Source organism: Poecilia reticulata, chromosome 2 (genome assembly GCF_904066995.2).
Source record: "Poecilia reticulata chromosome 2, P_reticulata-male-v2, whole genome shotgun sequence".
Lineage (NCBI taxonomy): Eukaryota > Metazoa > Chordata > Actinopteri > Cyprinodontiformes > Poeciliidae > Poecilia > Poecilia reticulata.
Window position 1 is genome coordinate 4364114 of NC_088831.1, and position 19032 is coordinate 4383145.

The 19032-nt window shown below is 37.6% G+C and overlaps 1 protein-coding gene across 2 annotated transcripts in view; it reads right to left on the reverse strand.

The window, feature by feature from the left end:
• The window catches only part of LOC103473799 (inactive dipeptidyl peptidase 10), a 52728-nt gene continuing 33696 nt past the window's right edge, over window positions 1-19032 (reverse strand). For both annotated transcript variants that reach the window (XM_008424307.3, XM_008424317.3), the window contains exons 6-27: window positions 17201-17253; window positions 17038-17119; window positions 15645-15765; window positions 14423-14577; window positions 13814-13911; window positions 13607-13730; window positions 12601-12639; window positions 12151-12258; window positions 11105-11196; window positions 10894-10941; window positions 10689-10807; window positions 10342-10389; window positions 9605-9703; window positions 9357-9426; window positions 8559-8687; window positions 8411-8476; window positions 7922-7976; window positions 7110-7206; window positions 6808-6866; window positions 3388-3460; window positions 3154-3227; window positions 1-2689 (exon numbers count right to left, since the gene is read on the reverse strand). In XM_008424307.3, coding sequence (XP_008422529.1) covers window positions 2561-2689; window positions 3154-3227; window positions 3388-3460; window positions 6808-6866; window positions 7110-7206; window positions 7922-7976; window positions 8411-8476; window positions 8559-8687; window positions 9357-9426; window positions 9605-9703; window positions 10342-10389; window positions 10689-10807; window positions 10894-10941; window positions 11105-11196; window positions 12151-12258; window positions 12601-12639; window positions 13607-13730; window positions 13814-13911; window positions 14423-14577; window positions 15645-15765; window positions 17038-17119; window positions 17201-17253 — 1938 coding nt within the window. In that variant the 3' untranslated portion in view covers window positions 1-2560. The remainder of the gene's footprint in view (window positions 2690-3153; window positions 3228-3387; window positions 3461-6807; window positions 6867-7109; window positions 7207-7921; window positions 7977-8410; window positions 8477-8558; window positions 8688-9356; window positions 9427-9604; window positions 9704-10341; window positions 10390-10688; window positions 10808-10893; window positions 10942-11104; window positions 11197-12150; window positions 12259-12600; window positions 12640-13606; window positions 13731-13813; window positions 13912-14422; window positions 14578-15644; window positions 15766-17037; window positions 17120-17200; window positions 17254-19032) is intronic.

Consider the following 19032-nt stretch of genomic DNA (forward strand, 5'->3'; position numbering starts at 1 on the left):
TGAAACTTTCGTCAATCTTTAATAAACAGCAAGACAAAATAATAATAATAATAATAAACAAACAACAATCTTATCATTCATCCAAAACCTACAGCAGTTTCCAGACTTAATATGTAAGTATACAGATTTGTCTATGTGGGTGTGAATCAGCCACATAGACAAGGAATCTCAGGGGAATTGAGTGTCCACATGTAACTGGTCAGGACCCTCGCCTCGGCTCCAGTCATGGCTGTAACTGCAGCCTGGTTGTTTACTTCCTGGTGTTTTTCATATGGAAATGAAGCTCTGAACGCCGAGCGGACGTCGTCGAGGACACTCATCCTGTGATTAATGGCTCTCCTGTGAGGCGGTCGGTAATTGTGCGACTTGCTCTCTTAACCACAATCGCACAGAGCGGTTCACTCTGCTGCTGTGGATACTCGCGGTGCTTTTAATTGCAGAGCTTCGTGGGCTTGCGCTTTAACCAGGAAAAGAACGAAGCCCTCGAGGAAGTGTGCAAACTCTGCTGGAAAATTTCACCGCACGAACAGGAAATTAGGTTCAAAAGAAAAACACTGCTTGAGTTTGACGTTGGAGTAATTAAAGGGACAAAAATAACAGAAGAGGCTTACATGAACTATAAAAAAAAGTTGAGCTTTACAGCAAAATATGTAAGATTGTCACCTGGACTCAAATGAAAACACCACAAAACTGGTGTGACATTAATAAATATCTACTCTTAGAAGTAATAAATCTGTACAAACATCCAGAAGACTGTTAAGAAAACACACACTAACCTCAAGGATTACACATTTAGTTAGCGCCGATGCTGTGTACAAGCTGGCTGAGTTGCCCCATAATAATGTAATAATAAAAATGTTTAAAAAAAAGAATGAAACTTTCCACTCGTGAGCCAGGTTTAAAACATGTTTTTTTTTAAATGTAAGATTTTAATTTAAAGGGGATCAAAACTCACATTAGAGTAAAGCTTTAAATGTTTCACACTTTTTGTTGGAAAGTGGATGTTTTTGGGCTGGACGGTGTTCAAAGTATAGCATTTTTTTGTACAGGGTAAAATATAACTAGATTCAAATCTTGTTTACTCAGTATTTTGCATTACAAAAAATATTTAAATGTGTAGAAAAAAATACTGCCATGGCAATTTAGTTTTCAAATGTCTGCTGATAGATAAGAATAATAAAAATGACTGAACCTGTTCTCAAACATTTAATAACCAGTGAACATTGAACTATGTTCCTAAATTTCAGAAGGAAATGAACATTGGACTGATTGCATCTTGATTTTAAAGCTGGATTGAATTTGTAATAAATTGGAATGCATCTATTTGGAATAAAAAGTATACAAAAACAACAGTTTTCTTTTTAAGAAACGTATTTTTAAATTATACGTTTGAAAGTGAAGATATGGAATTGGAATTGTAAACAATTGGATTGGAATGTCGATGATTTAGCATAACTGAACGTAGAAAACGTATTCTAGAAATAGCTCGCTGTAGTCTTTAGTCAGAGGCCTCTCCAGATTTGATGCAAGACTGACTGCTATCAGAGGAGCTTTCGGCTGACAATTCACAATGATTCTTGAAAGCTACTAACATAAGTGATATTTAATTTCACTTTGGTGAAAGTCAAAAGGTGTAATGTCCTATTTCAGTGAAAACATTTCTTCATAAGCGTTACATAGTTAAAATTTGTTTCCATCTTAATTTGTGGATGTTACAAAAAAAATCATCAAATCACAAAAACCTGCTTTTAAAAATCATATAATACAGCCAGTTTCATGTATTTAAATTCAGCAAATTTTGACTAGTTTTGAGTAAACTTGACGCTAAAATACAACACCCAATGATGTTCCACCGTACAAATACTATCTCGGCATAGCTACTCTGTGACCATAAATGAACAAACTGCCAAACAATCCTAAACTTATACATCTCTTATGTTTAAAAATGAAATAAAATGAAAAATAAAAAAAATCCAAAATGCTAATAAAAACTGCCAGAGCAATCCAAAAGTTTACAGAGATAACTTTTTTTTTTTTTTTTTTAAAGTTTTGGTCATTTTACTCTTCTTCTGCTTCTGAAGTTATCTTCAATCATGTGCACAGCGCCCCCACAAGGAAACTTAAGGAAGTGATCTCAAGAGAAAAAGGCCTGATTCTTGTACTTTCAGATTAGTCGATTAATGTTTCATTCCAATTTTAGTCTTTTGGTTCCTCTTCTTTGAGAAAGGTACCTGCAGACTTTTTGTTCAGCTGTAAAAAAAATACTTTGGTATTGGATTTTTAAACTAAATAAATCAGGAAAATCTTACTAAATTGATGAATTAGCTTGAAGGGGACAATGTTTTTGTTGAATTAGAGCAACTTCAGCCTTAAAATTTCCAGTCGGGTTTGATAACAGTCTGGCTAACAACACTGACTGTACAGCTGCTGGACTGTGAGAGCATATTGGATATGTCTGATATGTCATACAGACACTGATTTTGTCCATCAAATGTGGCGCTACTGGCTTAGAACAGACACATTTGGTCTTCCGCACACGTTAATAAACCCCATCCTCCTTTCACTCGTCGTCCCGCTGTTCGAGCAACAATGACGTGTCAAGCAAGCAGCCCCTGAAATATCCAATTAGAGAGTGAGTCAGCTGAATCCGGCTGCGTGTCGACAGGAAATGGCCTTCGTCCGGGTAGATCTGAGTTCGGCAAGAGATGGAGGAAAGGGGGAGAAAAAAAAACAAAGGAATTCAGTCGCAGCCTTTTCTGCTCAGATCAAAACTACAATCACGAGGGGTTTCTTCTTCTATTATTCTGTTCAAGGTTTATTATCTGGAGATCTTCACAGAATGTTCTGTTTTCAAAAGTACCGCATTATCGACGTGGGGAACTCAGCTGAAACACATTTACTTATTACGTTCTTTTGGCTTTTTGCTGAAAGTGCATAACTGCTACTGAGTGAGATGCATAAATATAAAACTATAATTTTCCCTGCCTTACAAATCTAAATCTTTTAGAGGTGCTAGCACGACCATAGACAAATAGTTAACTCCTCTACTTTCAACCCTGTTTTATTGTAAGTTACGTTGACACAAGGTGTTTAAAATCTCCTTGTATGTTCTCCGTTTTAATCCATTTTGCATTAAAAAGGGGCGGTAATTACCTGCATAGTGTAGTTGGCTCCAACCTTTATTAAGTGTTTAATGAGCTCGGCCGAGTGTTGGAAGTGAACGTTCGCTGTGGACGAAAACACAACAAACTTCCATGTTAAATAATATTTGTGACAAGAAAAAAAAAACATTTTGCCATTCAAGTGCATTTTATAACACACATTACAGCAATCACAAGAATTTTGAAATCGTTTTTTTTAGCATGAAGAGGTCAGAGATGTTGGTACCGTCAGCAGTGCCGTGGGCCAGAAACAGAGTTCCTCCCTCAAGACCTTTCATGCCGGGCAGCACTTTGGATGCCTGAAAATGAAATGCAAGTAAGATTATTGAAACTGCATATTAAAAATAACACTGAAAATCCAGATAAACTTAAAGAAATTGTAGCGAGCGTGACCTTTTACATGTCAATTGTAGGGATCCGTTAACCATTCTACTGACTGAAAATAAGTATAAATGCATGTAGGTTAAAAATTTAAAGATATGTCAGCTTAATCTGGGAATCTATGAATGTGACTATAAATGGGAACGATATGATTACGGGTTTTAATAATTTTACTGTTTAACATGTAGTAATTTAGACTTTAAAAGTGTAAAGACGATTTTGTTTTCTTGCTAATGCTACGTCAGGTAACTGTTTGTGAGATTCAGACTGGTGGTGTTTTTCTTTCCAACTTTCAGATTCATTGGACTAGCAGCATTGAACCAAAATATCTGCTTATAATCATCAAATATATCTGATGTGTTTTGTTTCTTTTGTAACGCGACGGACGAACTGGGCCAGAACTTCCTGCAAACCTTCAGAATAAGAGCTTTAGGATAAATAGTACACATTCCAAAATTTGAAAAAAAAACAATTCAGGACAATTAAATTGCTTAAAGCATTTTTTTTTCTTTCTTGTAAAAACTCAAAAGTCTTGGTGTATGAGGGCTCAACCTTGTAAATATGTATAATATATATTGCCATTTTTATTATTATTAATACTCCTGATTTATACTTATACAGTTGTAATAATGTTTGCATATTGCTGTACATGTAGCAAAACATTGATATAAATAACTGATGAATTAGCACATAATTGTTTTTAATTTACATCAGAAGCATAAAATTTGCTCACAAAATAAATTAGTTGGCATCCAGAAATTGGATTTCTTATCTGGCTGAAACCAAAGAATTTTTTAACTTTTTTTTTTAGTTTACACCTTAGAGACATCACGTAGACTCCTTAAAACAAAAAGCCAGACACTATTTAGGATTCCTTCCTCACGGGGGAATGATTAGTTGTAGAGCTTGAGGAATTCCCAACTTCTCACTCCCGTTATTCACTTGCTCCCTGCTGGGATTTGGACCTGAAGACATCATGAATAAGTCATCCACAACCTGACTTTTTTCATACTCTGTCACTCTTAGTAAAACGAGTTTCATCTGATCAGATCAGTGTAACATTTCCCCCCGCCCCCTTTTTTTTTCTGGATTTCATTTAAAGCAGATCTCCCACCTCCTGCTGCGAGAGACACAAAAATAGAGCAGTCTGGCCCAGATATAAGCAACCCACTTAGCAGGAAAAATACACCGCAACCTTCATGTAGAGGGCAGCCGAGGGAAAGGTTTTTAGGTTTAAACGCCTGGCATTTCCACACCTACTGTCTAGTTCTTTATTGCTACAGGAGCTTTTGAAGATGAATCATAACAAACACCCAACATTGTTTTATTAAAGAGAACCTGTGGATGAAAATATGCATAAAATGCTCATTGTTATTGTTTTTTGGGCTAAAGGTGGCACGAAGGATTCAATAGACAATGACGACCAGAACCATGAATAAAACTATTGAATGGAAAATGTAAACAGGTCAGCTGTCAGGTGTTAGGATGACGCTGACATTATGATTAATTCCAGTTAAAAAATGTGCCTCTGCTGGACACGGGAGAGTCAAAATATTATCTAATAACTACTTTGTGGACTATTGAAAAGGAGAATTACACAAATTAGGTGTGTAAGGCAGTGGTCCCTAACCCCCGATCCGCGGACCGGTACCGGTCCGTGGACCAATTGGTACCGGGCCGCGCAACAAATAATTAAATATTTCCGTTTTATGTATTATTTGAGCCTGGAGGATCTTTTATTTTGAAAATCCTTTAACCAGATTCTCTCGGTTACTTGTGTACCAACATTGAGCCCACAAGCAGCAAAATGAGTAGGAAACAGATCAGATGTCTTTGGAAAGTTTCTTTGCAAAGGGGAAAAGGCCCAGAGAAGAGACAGGAGAATGGATTTATCCCGGACCGGAAGGTGAGTCCCACATTACAAGCCCGCTCTGCGTAACATGCGGCGACCGGCCGCTAATGAGGCAATGAAGCTTCAAACTGCTTCGCCAAGTAGAGACCAACGCTGTGCTCAAGCAACACACCTTGGGTGTCATCGTCTCTCATAACTTCCTGATGGACCGTCTCGTTGCAGAGAAACAAGCTCAGGGCTCCCGTTAGTCATTATCGTGAGTTAAAATTTTCACGAAAGTAAAATGTTCATTTTTGTGTCGCATCTGTGTCTTATTTTGAAGGGATATGTAAACGTTACCATAGCGACCAGAGTCAGAGGGTTTGGGCAGTGGTCGAGAGGAGATGAGTAGAGCTTGTGAGTCTTAAGTCTGGTTTAGATGGCAAGATTTAAGAATTGTCGGCCGATTCTCCAAACCTCTGTGACCACAGAGCTGATAAAAGTACAACAGGTTTGATCGGTTCTTGTGTCCAAGGCAGGAGCAACACACCACACACGAACATCCTTATTCCAGAGGATAATCCAGTAAAACCCCCAACATAGGTGGAATTTAGAATAACCAAACACGGATGACGATGTAGAAGCAATAGCGATAGTTTGTGGTCTCATTTTAAGAGATAAAAGACGTAACGGTGGATAAAAGACGACGGGAGCAGCCGCTCTATTTGCTGCACTAGGATTTGGAGGTGACTATTTTCTCATAGTTAACATTTTTAACTGAATAAACGTATATAATAATGACCTTTACATACATTTCCACATATCATCTCCGATGTCCACCGGACTCTCAGTTGCGCGATATGTCAGCTGTTTGGGATTTCCCTCTGTTCTTACGTCACCGCGCTTTCTGATTGGCTACCTGTCACATTCAACAGGTTGTATTCTCGTTCCCAGTCAGGGAAAACCCCATAGGCTGCGAGAAAAGGGCCAAGACAACCCAAATTGGGTATATTCAGGATTTAGCGGGAACACCAACATGCAGAAGCCTTATCTGAAAGTTAAAACTTTTCAAAATAAGCCTCAAAGTGGCGTGAGTCACTGCATATTTTCCCTTCAAGTTTGTGCTTTAAGCATCACAACCTACACAAGTTTCAGGCCCTGTTTTGAGTGTATGTGAGCTGTGCAAAAGAGAGCTCTGGACAGAGTGTTTCACCTTTGACACTCTACCAAAAGCTCCAGTGACAGCTCTCTTTTTAGTATGCACCATTCGATTTATGGGATGTGTAATTCAGAGTTTTGGTTTGTTTGTTTTTGCGGTTTATAAACCTGAAGGGAGACGAAGTAGGTATTTGTAGCTCGAACCCCAGATTTGAATAAATCTCTACTGGGACATACAGTAATAAGCAGCAGGATTATAATTAGCAAAAAGCTTACATGGTATCTGCTGTCCTCTGTTGAAGGCAAGCCGAAGTATCTCTCTGAGAAGGCTGAGGCTGAAATTGAAGCAGGGAGAGGTTGATTAAAGGCGACTCAATGACACACTTTTAATAAATGCAGGAGCTTTTCATCTTAGAATTTCTCTGAGCCTAAATCCCTAAACGCAGAACCAAAGTATAATTAAAGTCCCCCTATCCTGATGAGACAAATGAGAAAGTCTACATTCACAGAGCTGGTGGTTCAGCAGCACAGGTATTAAATATGTATTTTTTCCTCAACGTTTGCAGTGTTTTACCTACCGTACATGGTCCAGTCGATGATGGGAGCCTGAGCAGCTGCACATCTTATCAACCTTCCTGAATCCAGCATCATCAGAGTGATGTAACCCCCATAACCCTGCAGAGGAAAGTCAGTTATGACGAAAAAACACTGAAAACAGATTTTATCCTGAAACCTTGAGTTCAAATCAGCATGTGTAAAATGACAAATTATAGAATTAATAGGCTTTCCTAACCTGTAATGCACCATTCAGTACTTTGTAGGAGTTAAATAAAAATCTATATCAATTCTTCCCTGTTACAAAAACAAATGTTGCTTACATTACCAGGTACTATAGACCAAGAGTCTGCAAACTGCAGCTCTGAAGCCACAAGTGGCTCTTTCCCTTCTATGAACTGAACAATCTGACTTAAATTTAATAACAAATGTGGATTAAGGCCATCTTTTCATGCACTAAGTAGATTTTCCTTAGAAGAAGAATAGTAAAAATACCAGTCATACAGTTTTAGATCAATTTTTTTGTCATTAAGTTTTTTTTGTTTTTTATAAATTTACAAATCCCACCAAAGGAAACATCCATTCTCTTTTCTGCAAATGTTATTATGTTTTCTTTTGTCTTAAACCCTAAAAACACAAATAATATGTGGTTCTTCAGTGAATATTTTTCTTTTTTTTTCTTTTTTTTTTTTAAAGAAAAAAAACTAACATTTGAAACTAACCTCTGAAGAAGCATTGTTTAGCTGGTCTGAAGGCAGACATGGCTCTTAGAATTATAAAGGCTGCAGGCCTTTAGACTGATTTATTGAACTATAGCCGGACAGACAAGACTAACCTGTCCATAAACTCCAATACGAGTCCGATCAACATATGGCAGCGTCACCAGGATTCTGGACAAAAAACAAAAAAGTTGTATTACAATATCATTTGGCATATTTAACTCAGATCAGGGTCAGAATGAAAATAAAAATTATAAATAATATATTGGCACAGTCGACTTTCTTCTTCATGTCACATTGGATTATAAACCCTATAAACTACAAAACAAACATGTGAACCACCATTTTTGACCTGTATGACCTGCCTGGGGTTAAAGGTTGCGCTAATATGTTAGCATTTTGACAAAAGAGGAATCTTCACTAAAACCCATTTGGAAAGAAAATGTTTAGTCTCCTAAAACGCATCTTCTGTGCGGCACAAACCAGAAAAATTGTTCCTGTGTCAACGGAGAGCAAAATGAGATACTTAAAATAAAAATTTTCTTTGAGCTAATTTTGATTTCAGTAATAACTTTATGAAGACAATGCAGATGTTTTCAACGTACTCCAGAGCTGCTATCTGGTCCTCGACATCCACCGTCCTAAGTCTGTGGTAAACCTGCTCAGGCAACCTGGAAATACAAAAGAAAGCTGTCAGGAATAAAAATACAGATCAGTAGTGCTATTAAAAAAAATGACAACATATCGACGCACCTTTGACCTCTAAACCCAGGTCCTCTGCCGTCGAGCTGAGCCACTATGACCTGCTCTGATACGGCAAGCACCAAGTCCCAATTCAACCCAAATTTCTCCGTCACCGCCTGTTCGCCTGGAGCGCTGCCTCTGCCAAGAAACATTTCTGATTTACTCTCTGCTTGACTCTGACTCTAGACTCTATCTCGGAGATAAAGTGACAGAGGCAGAGGGTGGATTCATTTAGAGTCAACTTCTCTCCTACTGCTCAACATCAAGATCCAAACTCTAAGTTGGGAAAGCTCTTATTTAAAATTTTTACATGCAATATTTGCCACAATAATTACTTCATCAATCCATTTATTATTTCAATTTTTATTGCCAATGTTTGCAGGATCAGTCCTCCATAGGAACGAAGGAACTCCTAAAGCAGGCTAATACATGTAAAGTTTTTAATATATATGTAATCATCTTCTGTAAAAAAAGACTTTGTTATGGGTGCAAACAATTATGGCACAGGTTAAAAACAATAATTGAACAATTTCCTCTGGGAAAATATACTTCAATTAGGTTGGATTTTCCTTCATCTTCAAATTTAGATTGAGCTGATGCAGTAAAAGAAATTATTCACAGTAATGTGTTTTTACAGATCTAATCAGCGTGAAGCCTGAGTAAATTGCCTTTCATCTTAGATTAGTTGCCGTAAAGACGGTATCTAGCAAACCGGAAGAGAAGTGTTCTGTTGTCCTTGTCAAACTGAGCCCAGGATCAATGCAACGTCGCGAAAATGCAAATGTAATAAAGTACAGAGGGGCTCACATGACGAGGAGAAGGCCGTAGAGGTAGGAGTCTGAGAAGTCAGGAGGATAAATGAGCTTCAGAGGCAGCTCTGCGGGAAGAGACAGAAACATTACCCGGTGCAGAGGTGACCCACAGAAGGTTAAAAAAATGTAAAGTAGGTCGGGACGGACGCCAGGCACACACACACATACACACAGAATGCGCTCTCATGTCACGTGTGGCTCAACTATCTCATGGAGCTCAAACTGTAGAGGGATCATTTGTACCAAAGTTGTCCTGAGTGACATTCAGGAAATCCGTCTTAAACGTCCTTCTAGCGTCCAGCGAGGATCGTAGAGGAACGTTGCTCTCCAGGATGAAGTACGCTGCCAATGAGAAATAATTACAGAATAACTGTCATTCATATAACCAGGAAATATAATTGGTGTTTTTTATTTTTAATGAACAAAATGGTTACATTTTGAAAAAAATAGCAACTGCAAAAACATAATGTAAAGCGAACAAAATGCACCGATCCGATATTAATACCCGTATCGGTCTTGATATTGAAACAAAAACTATATTGGATATTGGTGACAATGTTCCAGACCCATAAGGACAGATCTATTTAGTCTAATTCTATGCCTTGTACTCCGAGTGATGTCATTCTTTATATTTCTTACATTACTCGTACTAATGGGTAAATTATTTTCAACCTTTTCCAGAGGTATCATGATGATTTTTCACTGGTTATTCTAATTTTTTTGGACCTGCATCATAACACATTTATATTCTTCTGTTCTCCAATTCACTCATCAAACCACTTAAAAATCACTTTACTTTTAAATTAATTTTCAACGCATCTTTCCATCTTAAAATCAACACATCGGTGCTGCATCACATTCAGTTGGTATATTAAAAAAAAGAATGAATTAAATAAATGCTGCAAAGCTGTGTTCTGTTTCACAACAGCTGCAAGGAAAAAAAAGCGTAGCTCTGAACCACAAAAGCAAAAAATACTTACAGTCCATGTTGCTGAAGCTGAGAAGCAGCACAGCTGGAATACCAGGACCTGGAACGGATCAGGCGATTTACAAAAATGAAAAGTAAACCCAACTCAATTTTATTTCAATAAAACTCAAACATTTAATTGTGATACCTAACACATTATCAGAAATTTAGAATTGCTGTTGGTCCTAGTTTGGGCTTAGAGTAAGTCTTTGCTTACTTTCAGAATCAAAGTAAGCAAAGACTACTTTGTCTACTTTCCGAATGATTCTTTTCTTAATCTTGATTAAGAAACTTTTGTTTCAGAAACATCTGCGTTCATTCAGTTCGTCATGTTTGCAGGGAGAGGTGAAAGTCGGAGACCTTGGCAGTGCAGTATGGCGCTCTGAGCGTTTGGACTGATGTTGGCATCGAAGAACAAGCAGTCTTTCTTCAGGTCACAGGTGAGGCATTCCTTCAAAAATGAGCCATTGGTCGATAAACTGCGGAGGAAATGGGAACCAAAATGTTCTCGTTATCCTTTCTGAAAACGGGGAAACAAACACAAAGCGGACTCGATGGTTTTCACCTGTATAAATGTCTTTGTTGTGGCGCCTTCTCAGAGCTCAGAAAGTATCTGTGGGAAGGAAAGCAGAGCTGTTAAACTAGGACAAGGTCACAGATCTACTGCGTTTTTCTGGCTACTAACTCAATAAAACATCAGTTTGAGTGGGATTTATTGGGAGAATTGCAACAGATGTCCCAACATTTAGTAAAAAAAAATAAAATACGACACTTGCATGATGTTTTTGGTTTCATCGTAGGCTACGATTCTGATCACCTCCCAGTTTCCAGATGTCAAGTGACGAACTTCAACTGGGTCGCTTCTCGACTGAAATAGAAAAATAGTTGCATTTGTTTGCATTTCAGAGTTGGACAAAGACCAAGGGAGTTATATTCTGTAACTAATCACTATATATTCTATAGGAAAGGACTAAGGAATAAGGTTCATATTTTCTGGTAGGACTGGACGTTACGGCTGTAAAACCTAACAAGATTTCAGTCTATCAATAATTATTGATTGTTTTTTTGTTTCAGATATCAGAAATACTGCCAAGCTGGTGGCGTGACCTTTCCTGTTTTATCCACAGTTCTCACTCCAGGCTGTTTTTTTTTTATTTTTAAGCACTTATGAGACACGGTGGAAAAACCTGAAACTGCTTCTGCACAAGTTACTCAACGGGTTGTTGCTAGGTATGAGTTAGTTGATACCACCAGCCTAGCTTAGCTTGCTACATCGCTCAAAATGCTGTGCGGTTCTGGCTCAGAGTTCAGTTCATATTCTAAACATTATTGAATATTGATTATTCTACCAGATGTATTATTTATTAATATTGATTACGCGTCTAACATGATGTATATTGTTGTTGATTTATTGCCCACCGTTAAATGGGTCGACAACTGTTGTCCAATTTCTCTGTTGTTGAGGTTTGGGTTTATTTTGTTCTGAAATTACAATGAAGCTTCAGCTGGAATAAATAGTTGGTTCAGTTCTATTGGTTGTGAATGAAATGTTAAAATGTGGAATCCAACCTGCAGATGAATACAGGGTTAAGACATGAACACTGTTTCCTTGAAGGGATTTGATTTTAAATTACAGCAGCATTTGTTGGAAAAGCAGCATGGCTGGGATTAAAATCAAAGCTCCCCATGATAAGATCTCCCTGGAAATAAATCCTTTCTTTGCTCTGAGTCTTATTGCCTGGATATTTTCTGCTGCGGGAGGACAGAAATGGAACAAGAGAGACACGCGGAGAACGAGGAAACTAAGTCTGTTTTCAGTCACCTTTTTGGAGAACATGGCGACGTGGTGGAAGTCTCTGTGACCTCCGTGTCTGACGGGCATTATGAGGAAAATCCTGCTCAGGTCCTCTGAGAAGAGCGGCTCCTGACTCTGTGGGGGGAGAAACGGGGAGGCAAAACATTTTCAGCATGAATGCTTCCTGGTTTTATATCTGTCTTTCGATGTATTCGGGTGATTCTTGTTATTTGCCAAAATATTTGCCTTTATTTTTGCTTGCGGACGCGGTTTAACACAAGCATCTTTAGTTTTTGCTTCATCTTTCTGCAACCTTTTAATAATTTCTCAGGTAAAAGAGTTTGTCTTCTACTCAAATTTAGATACAGACGAGCTCCTTCAATTTTGGGTGGCTATTTCTAACGGAAACGGTTTCTCCCTTTGATGTTAAAATCATTTAACATAAAATTGTTAAATTATTTTCATTTCTTTATTTACCTGCCTGGTGAGCCATGTGTCTGAGGACTCTTCATGTCTCTGAGGAAGAAAAAGCAGCTTTTATTGGCATATATACAAGATTTAAATAAAGAAAGTACATTTTTACAAGAAAAAATATAATAATAATAATATACAATGCGAAAGTAAAGAAAAACAGCATAATACATAAATGGAATCCAATTTATTCTCATGTACTGTTTGAATCATGTGTTAATGTATTCAAATTACACTGACATGATTGTATGTTGTTTTTTTCAGAAGATACATAAAACTAGCTAGAAATATGAGGATAATACAAAAAAGGCACAGTGAAAAGGACATATTTTTAAAAGTACTTGCATTTTTTCAGAAATATGTGTTAGGGTATACAAACAAGAAAATACAGGAAAGTTAGCACATTAAATGTAAATGAAATTATTACAGGTTTCATTTTGCAAGTTTATTGCGCTAACTTTTATTTTTGTAGAAAAATTTGCATTTCCTGCGAAAATGCCATGTGGATACTGTCTACAGAATAATTTGAAGTCAATTGCAGAAATTGGAAAAATGCCTAAAGAAAAACGGTTTGAAAGGAGTGAAAACTTTCAGTAAATTCAAAATTCCCACCTAAAGTCTTAGAAATCAGTGCAGAACACTCACTGCTTTAAAAGCTAAACTGTAAGGTCTCAGCACTTTATATGATAAAATGACCTTAAAAGCTAAAGCCAGCTGAAATACTAATGAATGCAACAAACTTGCAGTAAAATACAGTAAAATACCCCATGCAGAGTAAAAAACCCATAAAGCTGAAATGAGCTAAAATGATAAAAGCTAGCTAAATTATCAATGACAGCATCAAGGCTAGCACTAGTATGTTGACCTACGGTATCATATTCCTTGCAAAGTGATAAAAAAAACATGTAATAGCTCAAATGAACGCAAAAGCTAAAGCTAGCTAGTTTTAGCTTTTGTGCTAAAGAGTTCCAAAAAGAAATGTTCACATTTCATGAAAAGAAAACGCTCAGACCTGGTGACAGACTCCAGTTGTTGCGTCACAGACCGTCAGAAGCGAGGCGTTCTGAGGACGGTTGACCCACCGCACAGCAAGGCGTGTGTTGTTTATCCACTTCACCATGGTAATGTAGAACTCTCTGACAATCAGATAGAACAATAAGACAAAATGATTGGACTTTTTGATGCTCCCAACACTGTACAGATGTTTACTTGTCTTCACCTGAGTCTGATCTGATCTGGGGGATGGAGCTCCTGAGTGTTTGTAATGCCAAACAGGTTGACCACACACAGTTTGACTGTTGGGTTCCTCTGACCGGCCTGAAGTAGAAAGCATAAAAACAGTTGAGGCATATAAGGAAGAAAAAATTTATGGTGCAAATGTCTTGAGTCTTTCCTTATTTCTTCCCATTTTCGTTCCAAGCAGTCTGACTTTGACCAGTTCCGTATGTATGTACTTCAGCTATTTTTCTATTTTTGTCAATTGTAAAAATTTGTGATGACGTGCTGTAAATGAGGTGTTGGAAAGAGTACGTGCTTTTTAAAGAGACAGAGGCCCAATTTCAAGGCTTTAAATTGCAAAGAGAAATTTCTTTGAAGTTATATTTGATATACATAGCATTTTTATGATGACAGAAGGTGACACCTCGTGCCATTTCATAGCACTATTTGTGCCCAGAAAATACATAATGCCTCCCATCAAAACTCTATTTTTCATCACAAATTTATCAAGAAACAAGAAAATGTCATTTAATTTGAAAATTCCACAAAACAATTAGCATGTTTTTTTCAAAAACAGCTCGGGCACTCATCAGATTCTACAAACCCTTACCATTGGGTAGGGGTACTGGATTCCTCGGGGGTAAGTGCTGCCAGTGAACTGCGGCAGAGCCATGTTGGGCACCAGGGTGTTGTCGATCCTCAGGAAGGCCAGCCGCTCTCCGTCAGGCGACCACCAGTGAGCCAGGTGTGAGTGGAGTATCTCCTCTGACAGAACAAAACTCATTTAAAATCCCCCTTGTTCTTTAATTGTCTGGTTAATTATATAAGCTGCCCCTGCGAGAACTGTCAAGATTAGTCGAGAATAACAACCAACTGATTATACTTTGCTAAGACAAACATGAAAGCTGAATCACCAAATGTCCTTCATCTGCCAGGTTTTTTTTTGTGCTGCTGCTTGTCCAAAGCTTTCCCAGACACTTCAAGGATTGCAGAGCCTTGCTTGTTTTTCATAACTAATCTCTTTAGTTTGTCTCATCTGCTCTCCCTGCAGTCTGAATGCCAAAAACAAAGCTGATTTTTCACAGTAAACTGTATCCACCAGTTGTGACTGTGACAAATTTCCCTCTTAAAGGGTCAGTATTATATAAAATAAGTTTTTTTTTTCAGCTTTACTTTGTTATTTACTCATCAAAACACATCTGGAATGTTGCCTTGATTTTTATTTATTTATTTTTTTTTCATGAATGTTTGAGAAATACTTTAATCTCCCGTGGCAACCACTCAGTTGCGCAACATGCCTGGGTGGAGCTAGTGCCACCTTTGCAGACGAATCTTCTCCTCTGAGCTGTAGTTTCTAAGCTTCTGGGCTTTCGCCTCACTGACTCTCCAACTCAGCTCCTTCAGACTAGCCAGGAGCAATTGGCAAACACCTGGTAGAACTGGGCATCTACTGAGCTCATTATGCAAACTACTTTTTCGTGAAACACCGGTAAAGACGTTGTTAAAGGGACCAATGAGGACCAATGTTGTGGTGACTTCCTGGAGGCGGAGTTTCCGAAAGAGCAGGAGTTCTTAAAGAGACAGAGGCCCAATTTGAAGGCGTTGAATTACAAAGTCAAATAATATTTTATATAGGTAGCATTTTAGTTACTTGATTGTGCTATAAAATGTAATTATGTGAATGGACAATGTATAATATTGTCCCTTTAAACATCTGAGGGAAGGATAAGTGTGGCGATTTCTCCAAGAATGAATCTGCATCAAACACTCATCAAAGCCACAGTTTACTTTAAAAGCCCAAACATCCAGAGAGCTGATCTAAATAAACCCACCTTCATACAGCCAGTCGGCTATCCCGTTGAAGATGACGCCCTCCATCCCAGAGGAGGTGATCCTCAGAGAGCTGCTCTTCACATCTGATTGATAGTAGATGTTGTTCTCAAATATGTAGATCTGAGGAGGAAGAGTGGACTTTATCTTTATCACTACAAGAAGGTATTTATCCACTTTGGCAAGATTTTTATGGAACACTAATGCAGTTGGTTTGGTTTGGATCATTGACAGAAAAATAAAAACTACTCATCAGATTGTCTGGCAGATTTGCCAATGCCCCTGAACAACATTTCAATTCTTCACAAAAGCAGATCTCTCAGTAAAGCCCAGGCAATTTTAGCCTTTAGGTCAAAGTGGGCCCCTTTTCAGAATACTAATTATGTAAATTTAAGATGATTAAAACCTCCAGTTTGGATTACAACCAATATTTGAAACAAGTTCTGATTCTTTGACAGTGGTTGCACTCTAAAACATCCCAAAGAAGAGAAAAGAAACTTCCTGAATAGCAGTAGCCATCTAAAACTTAAGTAAAGTCATCATTAAAAACTGTAACAATGTAAAATAAGAACAGAAAGGGCTACAAAGCAGTGATTTACAGCTAAAAACTATAAAATATCTCATTGTTGACAGGAAGTTTATAATACTGGCAGATACTTCAAATCGAGAGGTTATTTTAAGAGAGATTTCTTTTTTGTTGTTGAAAAGTTAACACAACAGGACCCCATCAATTAGCAATATTTAATTAAAAAAAACTCAGAAATGTGCTGCAGTATTTTCATGATAAAAATCTAGTCCTTTATTCATGCATCGGAAAGTAACAGCTGTATAACAATTTGAGACCATACAATATAGTTTTGACTTATTGTATGTATAATAGAAATATTACCTTTCTATTACAAATAGTGGTTCTTGCACATTTCCACAGGAGTGATTTTAGTGAAACTGCTGAAATGTAATTGCTGTTAATCAATCTAAGTTTCTATATAAGGGGATGAGTCTGGGGCTTTGTGCTCTTAGTAATATCTGCAAACCCTAAAACAGTTAATTTTACTGTTTACAAAATGTGATAGTTTCAGTTTAAACCTTATATAAAGTGTGTTGATGTGATCATACAGAAGTATATTGAAATAAGTTTTAAAGTAAGTTTTCTTATACTCCACAAAAAGTGTAAGAAAACACAACTTGTTTGGCCCACCTAATTCCTCTCAATAAGCTGGCTGAGCAGGACAAAATGTAGACATGAACACAAACGCACTCAGACAGAGAAGGTAAACAAGCAATATATTGTTCATATACATCGAAGCAGCTCCCTCTGAAGAGACGAAGAATTTAGAGCAATAACTCAAGCGAGGGAAGAGGGAAAACGAGGGAAAATTAGGGAAAATGTCTTACCAGCTGCCGTCCCTGCCTTCCCCAGGCTGCATGCTGGAGAACAGAGTTTTGAACCTCAGGTGGGTTCAGCTCCCATACCTCCCTGATGAAACACGACAACATCAACAACCGCCATCTGTTTCCGCACGCAAGTAGCGACAGAGGAGCTAAAGCCATTTCTTACCTCGTGTTGATGTTGTACACAATGTACGACGCCGTGTACGAGTGTCTGTACACCTGCAACGACAGCAGAGACAATCACCAAAAGCAAACGCTGATAAAGTGTTGAGGCTTTTTGATATTAGTCACTCTGAGTAAATAAAATGGCAAAAGCTAATGACCCTGAGATGTCCAGGGAAGTAATAAAGTATATGACACAGTGAAAACACCGCATTCAAATCTTATATTTTAAACTGAATCCACTGAAAGTAAAATATTTTAATCCTACCAATACTGTACATTATGTAAGTTAATTATAGCTTGTTTGCCTTATTTGGCATGAATAAATATTTTAATGCCTATTTCTTTAAAAAAATATTGAGCAAATCTTCTTTGAGTAGAAATGTAAATAAATGTGTAACCTGCGACAGTTTGTCCTAACATCATCTTTTAAAACAAAACAAAAAAAAAAGGAGAAAAAAAACAATGTAATGAACTAATTGTTTTTCATCAACATTTATAGATTAAAGATTAAGAAGCCTCCATGTCATATTACATTTATACTCCAGGTAAAATAAAAGTTAACTTATCAGAACTTCAGAGAAACTTTAGCTAAACAAAAAATGGCATAGTACATATATTTTACAAGTCCTAAAACTACATTTTTTTCAAAATGGGACTGTTGGCACCAATGGTCCCTCTGGTAATCGCAACAAATACAATCTTAACATTTTTAGGTTGGTACATAGATGTAGCAGAGTTCATGGATGAATTGTTCACCAATCTTTAGTGTGAGACCAAAGAGAAAACCCACAACCAAAGTAATGCTAAAATATTACCATGACATTTCTTGCTTTGTGAGTTTGTTGATTAAAGTATTCAACTGTAAAGCTGAATTATATTTTTTTGTAAACTCTTGCATTCATGCTTGACTAAAACGCTGGACACTGGAATCACAAGCACCATCAGTCAAAGTTTTAAAATCGGGGAACATTTCTCCAATCCAGAAGGAATTTCATGACCCTGAAAGCCATTGCTTCTGCACAGAAATGCTCAAAAGCCTCTTTTCCATAACTCCTCAACACGCTGAGCACCTAGTTAGTGACATGCACTGATTCAGTAGGCAGGTCAGATGATTTAGTTTCCTGCAGTGTACTCTGTCTATAAAGTTGAAAACATGTTCGAGTCTGCACCAAATGTCAAAATGACAGATAGCTTTCAGCTGTTTTCAGTCATACTTTTAAAATACTGGAAAATATTCGGGGAATTGGGGAGTTGCCCAACAATATAGTACCCACCAAGGCCAGAGGCATTAATTCTTGAAAGCCTGTCCATGTGGCTGAATAAAAATAATTCTGCAAAGAGTGGGCCAACATTCCAACATAGTGATGTAAAAGAGGGAAAAGCAGATCTTACTGCCAGAGTCTGCACAAGCATTAGTAACATTTATGATTAGGGCCACAGTCGGTTTGGATTGTTGGGAATCTTCCTTTAGAAAAGAGCATTTTGTATTTCAGAAGGAACTGAAAGCTTCACTAAGAGGTGATTCTCTGTTGCCAGAGCAACAAATGAAAGTGGAATTTAATTAATTAAGGTGAATTTTAAGGTGCACTCTTCCTTTCAAATGAGAGGCTGACAAGCTAAGAAATTATATTGGCAAAGCAATCACTGGAGAGCATAATGTAGAACACACCCTTTGCTCTATCAGCTGCAGCCGTATTTCCAGATAACTGATGGAAAACCTTCACTGTGGGGAGAAAGGAAAGCCCTCCTGCAGGTTGACTGATGGCACAAATATTACTGGGAACCCAGTGTTTAAACCCCCTTTCCCCTGAAATTATGCAAAACAAATCAGCA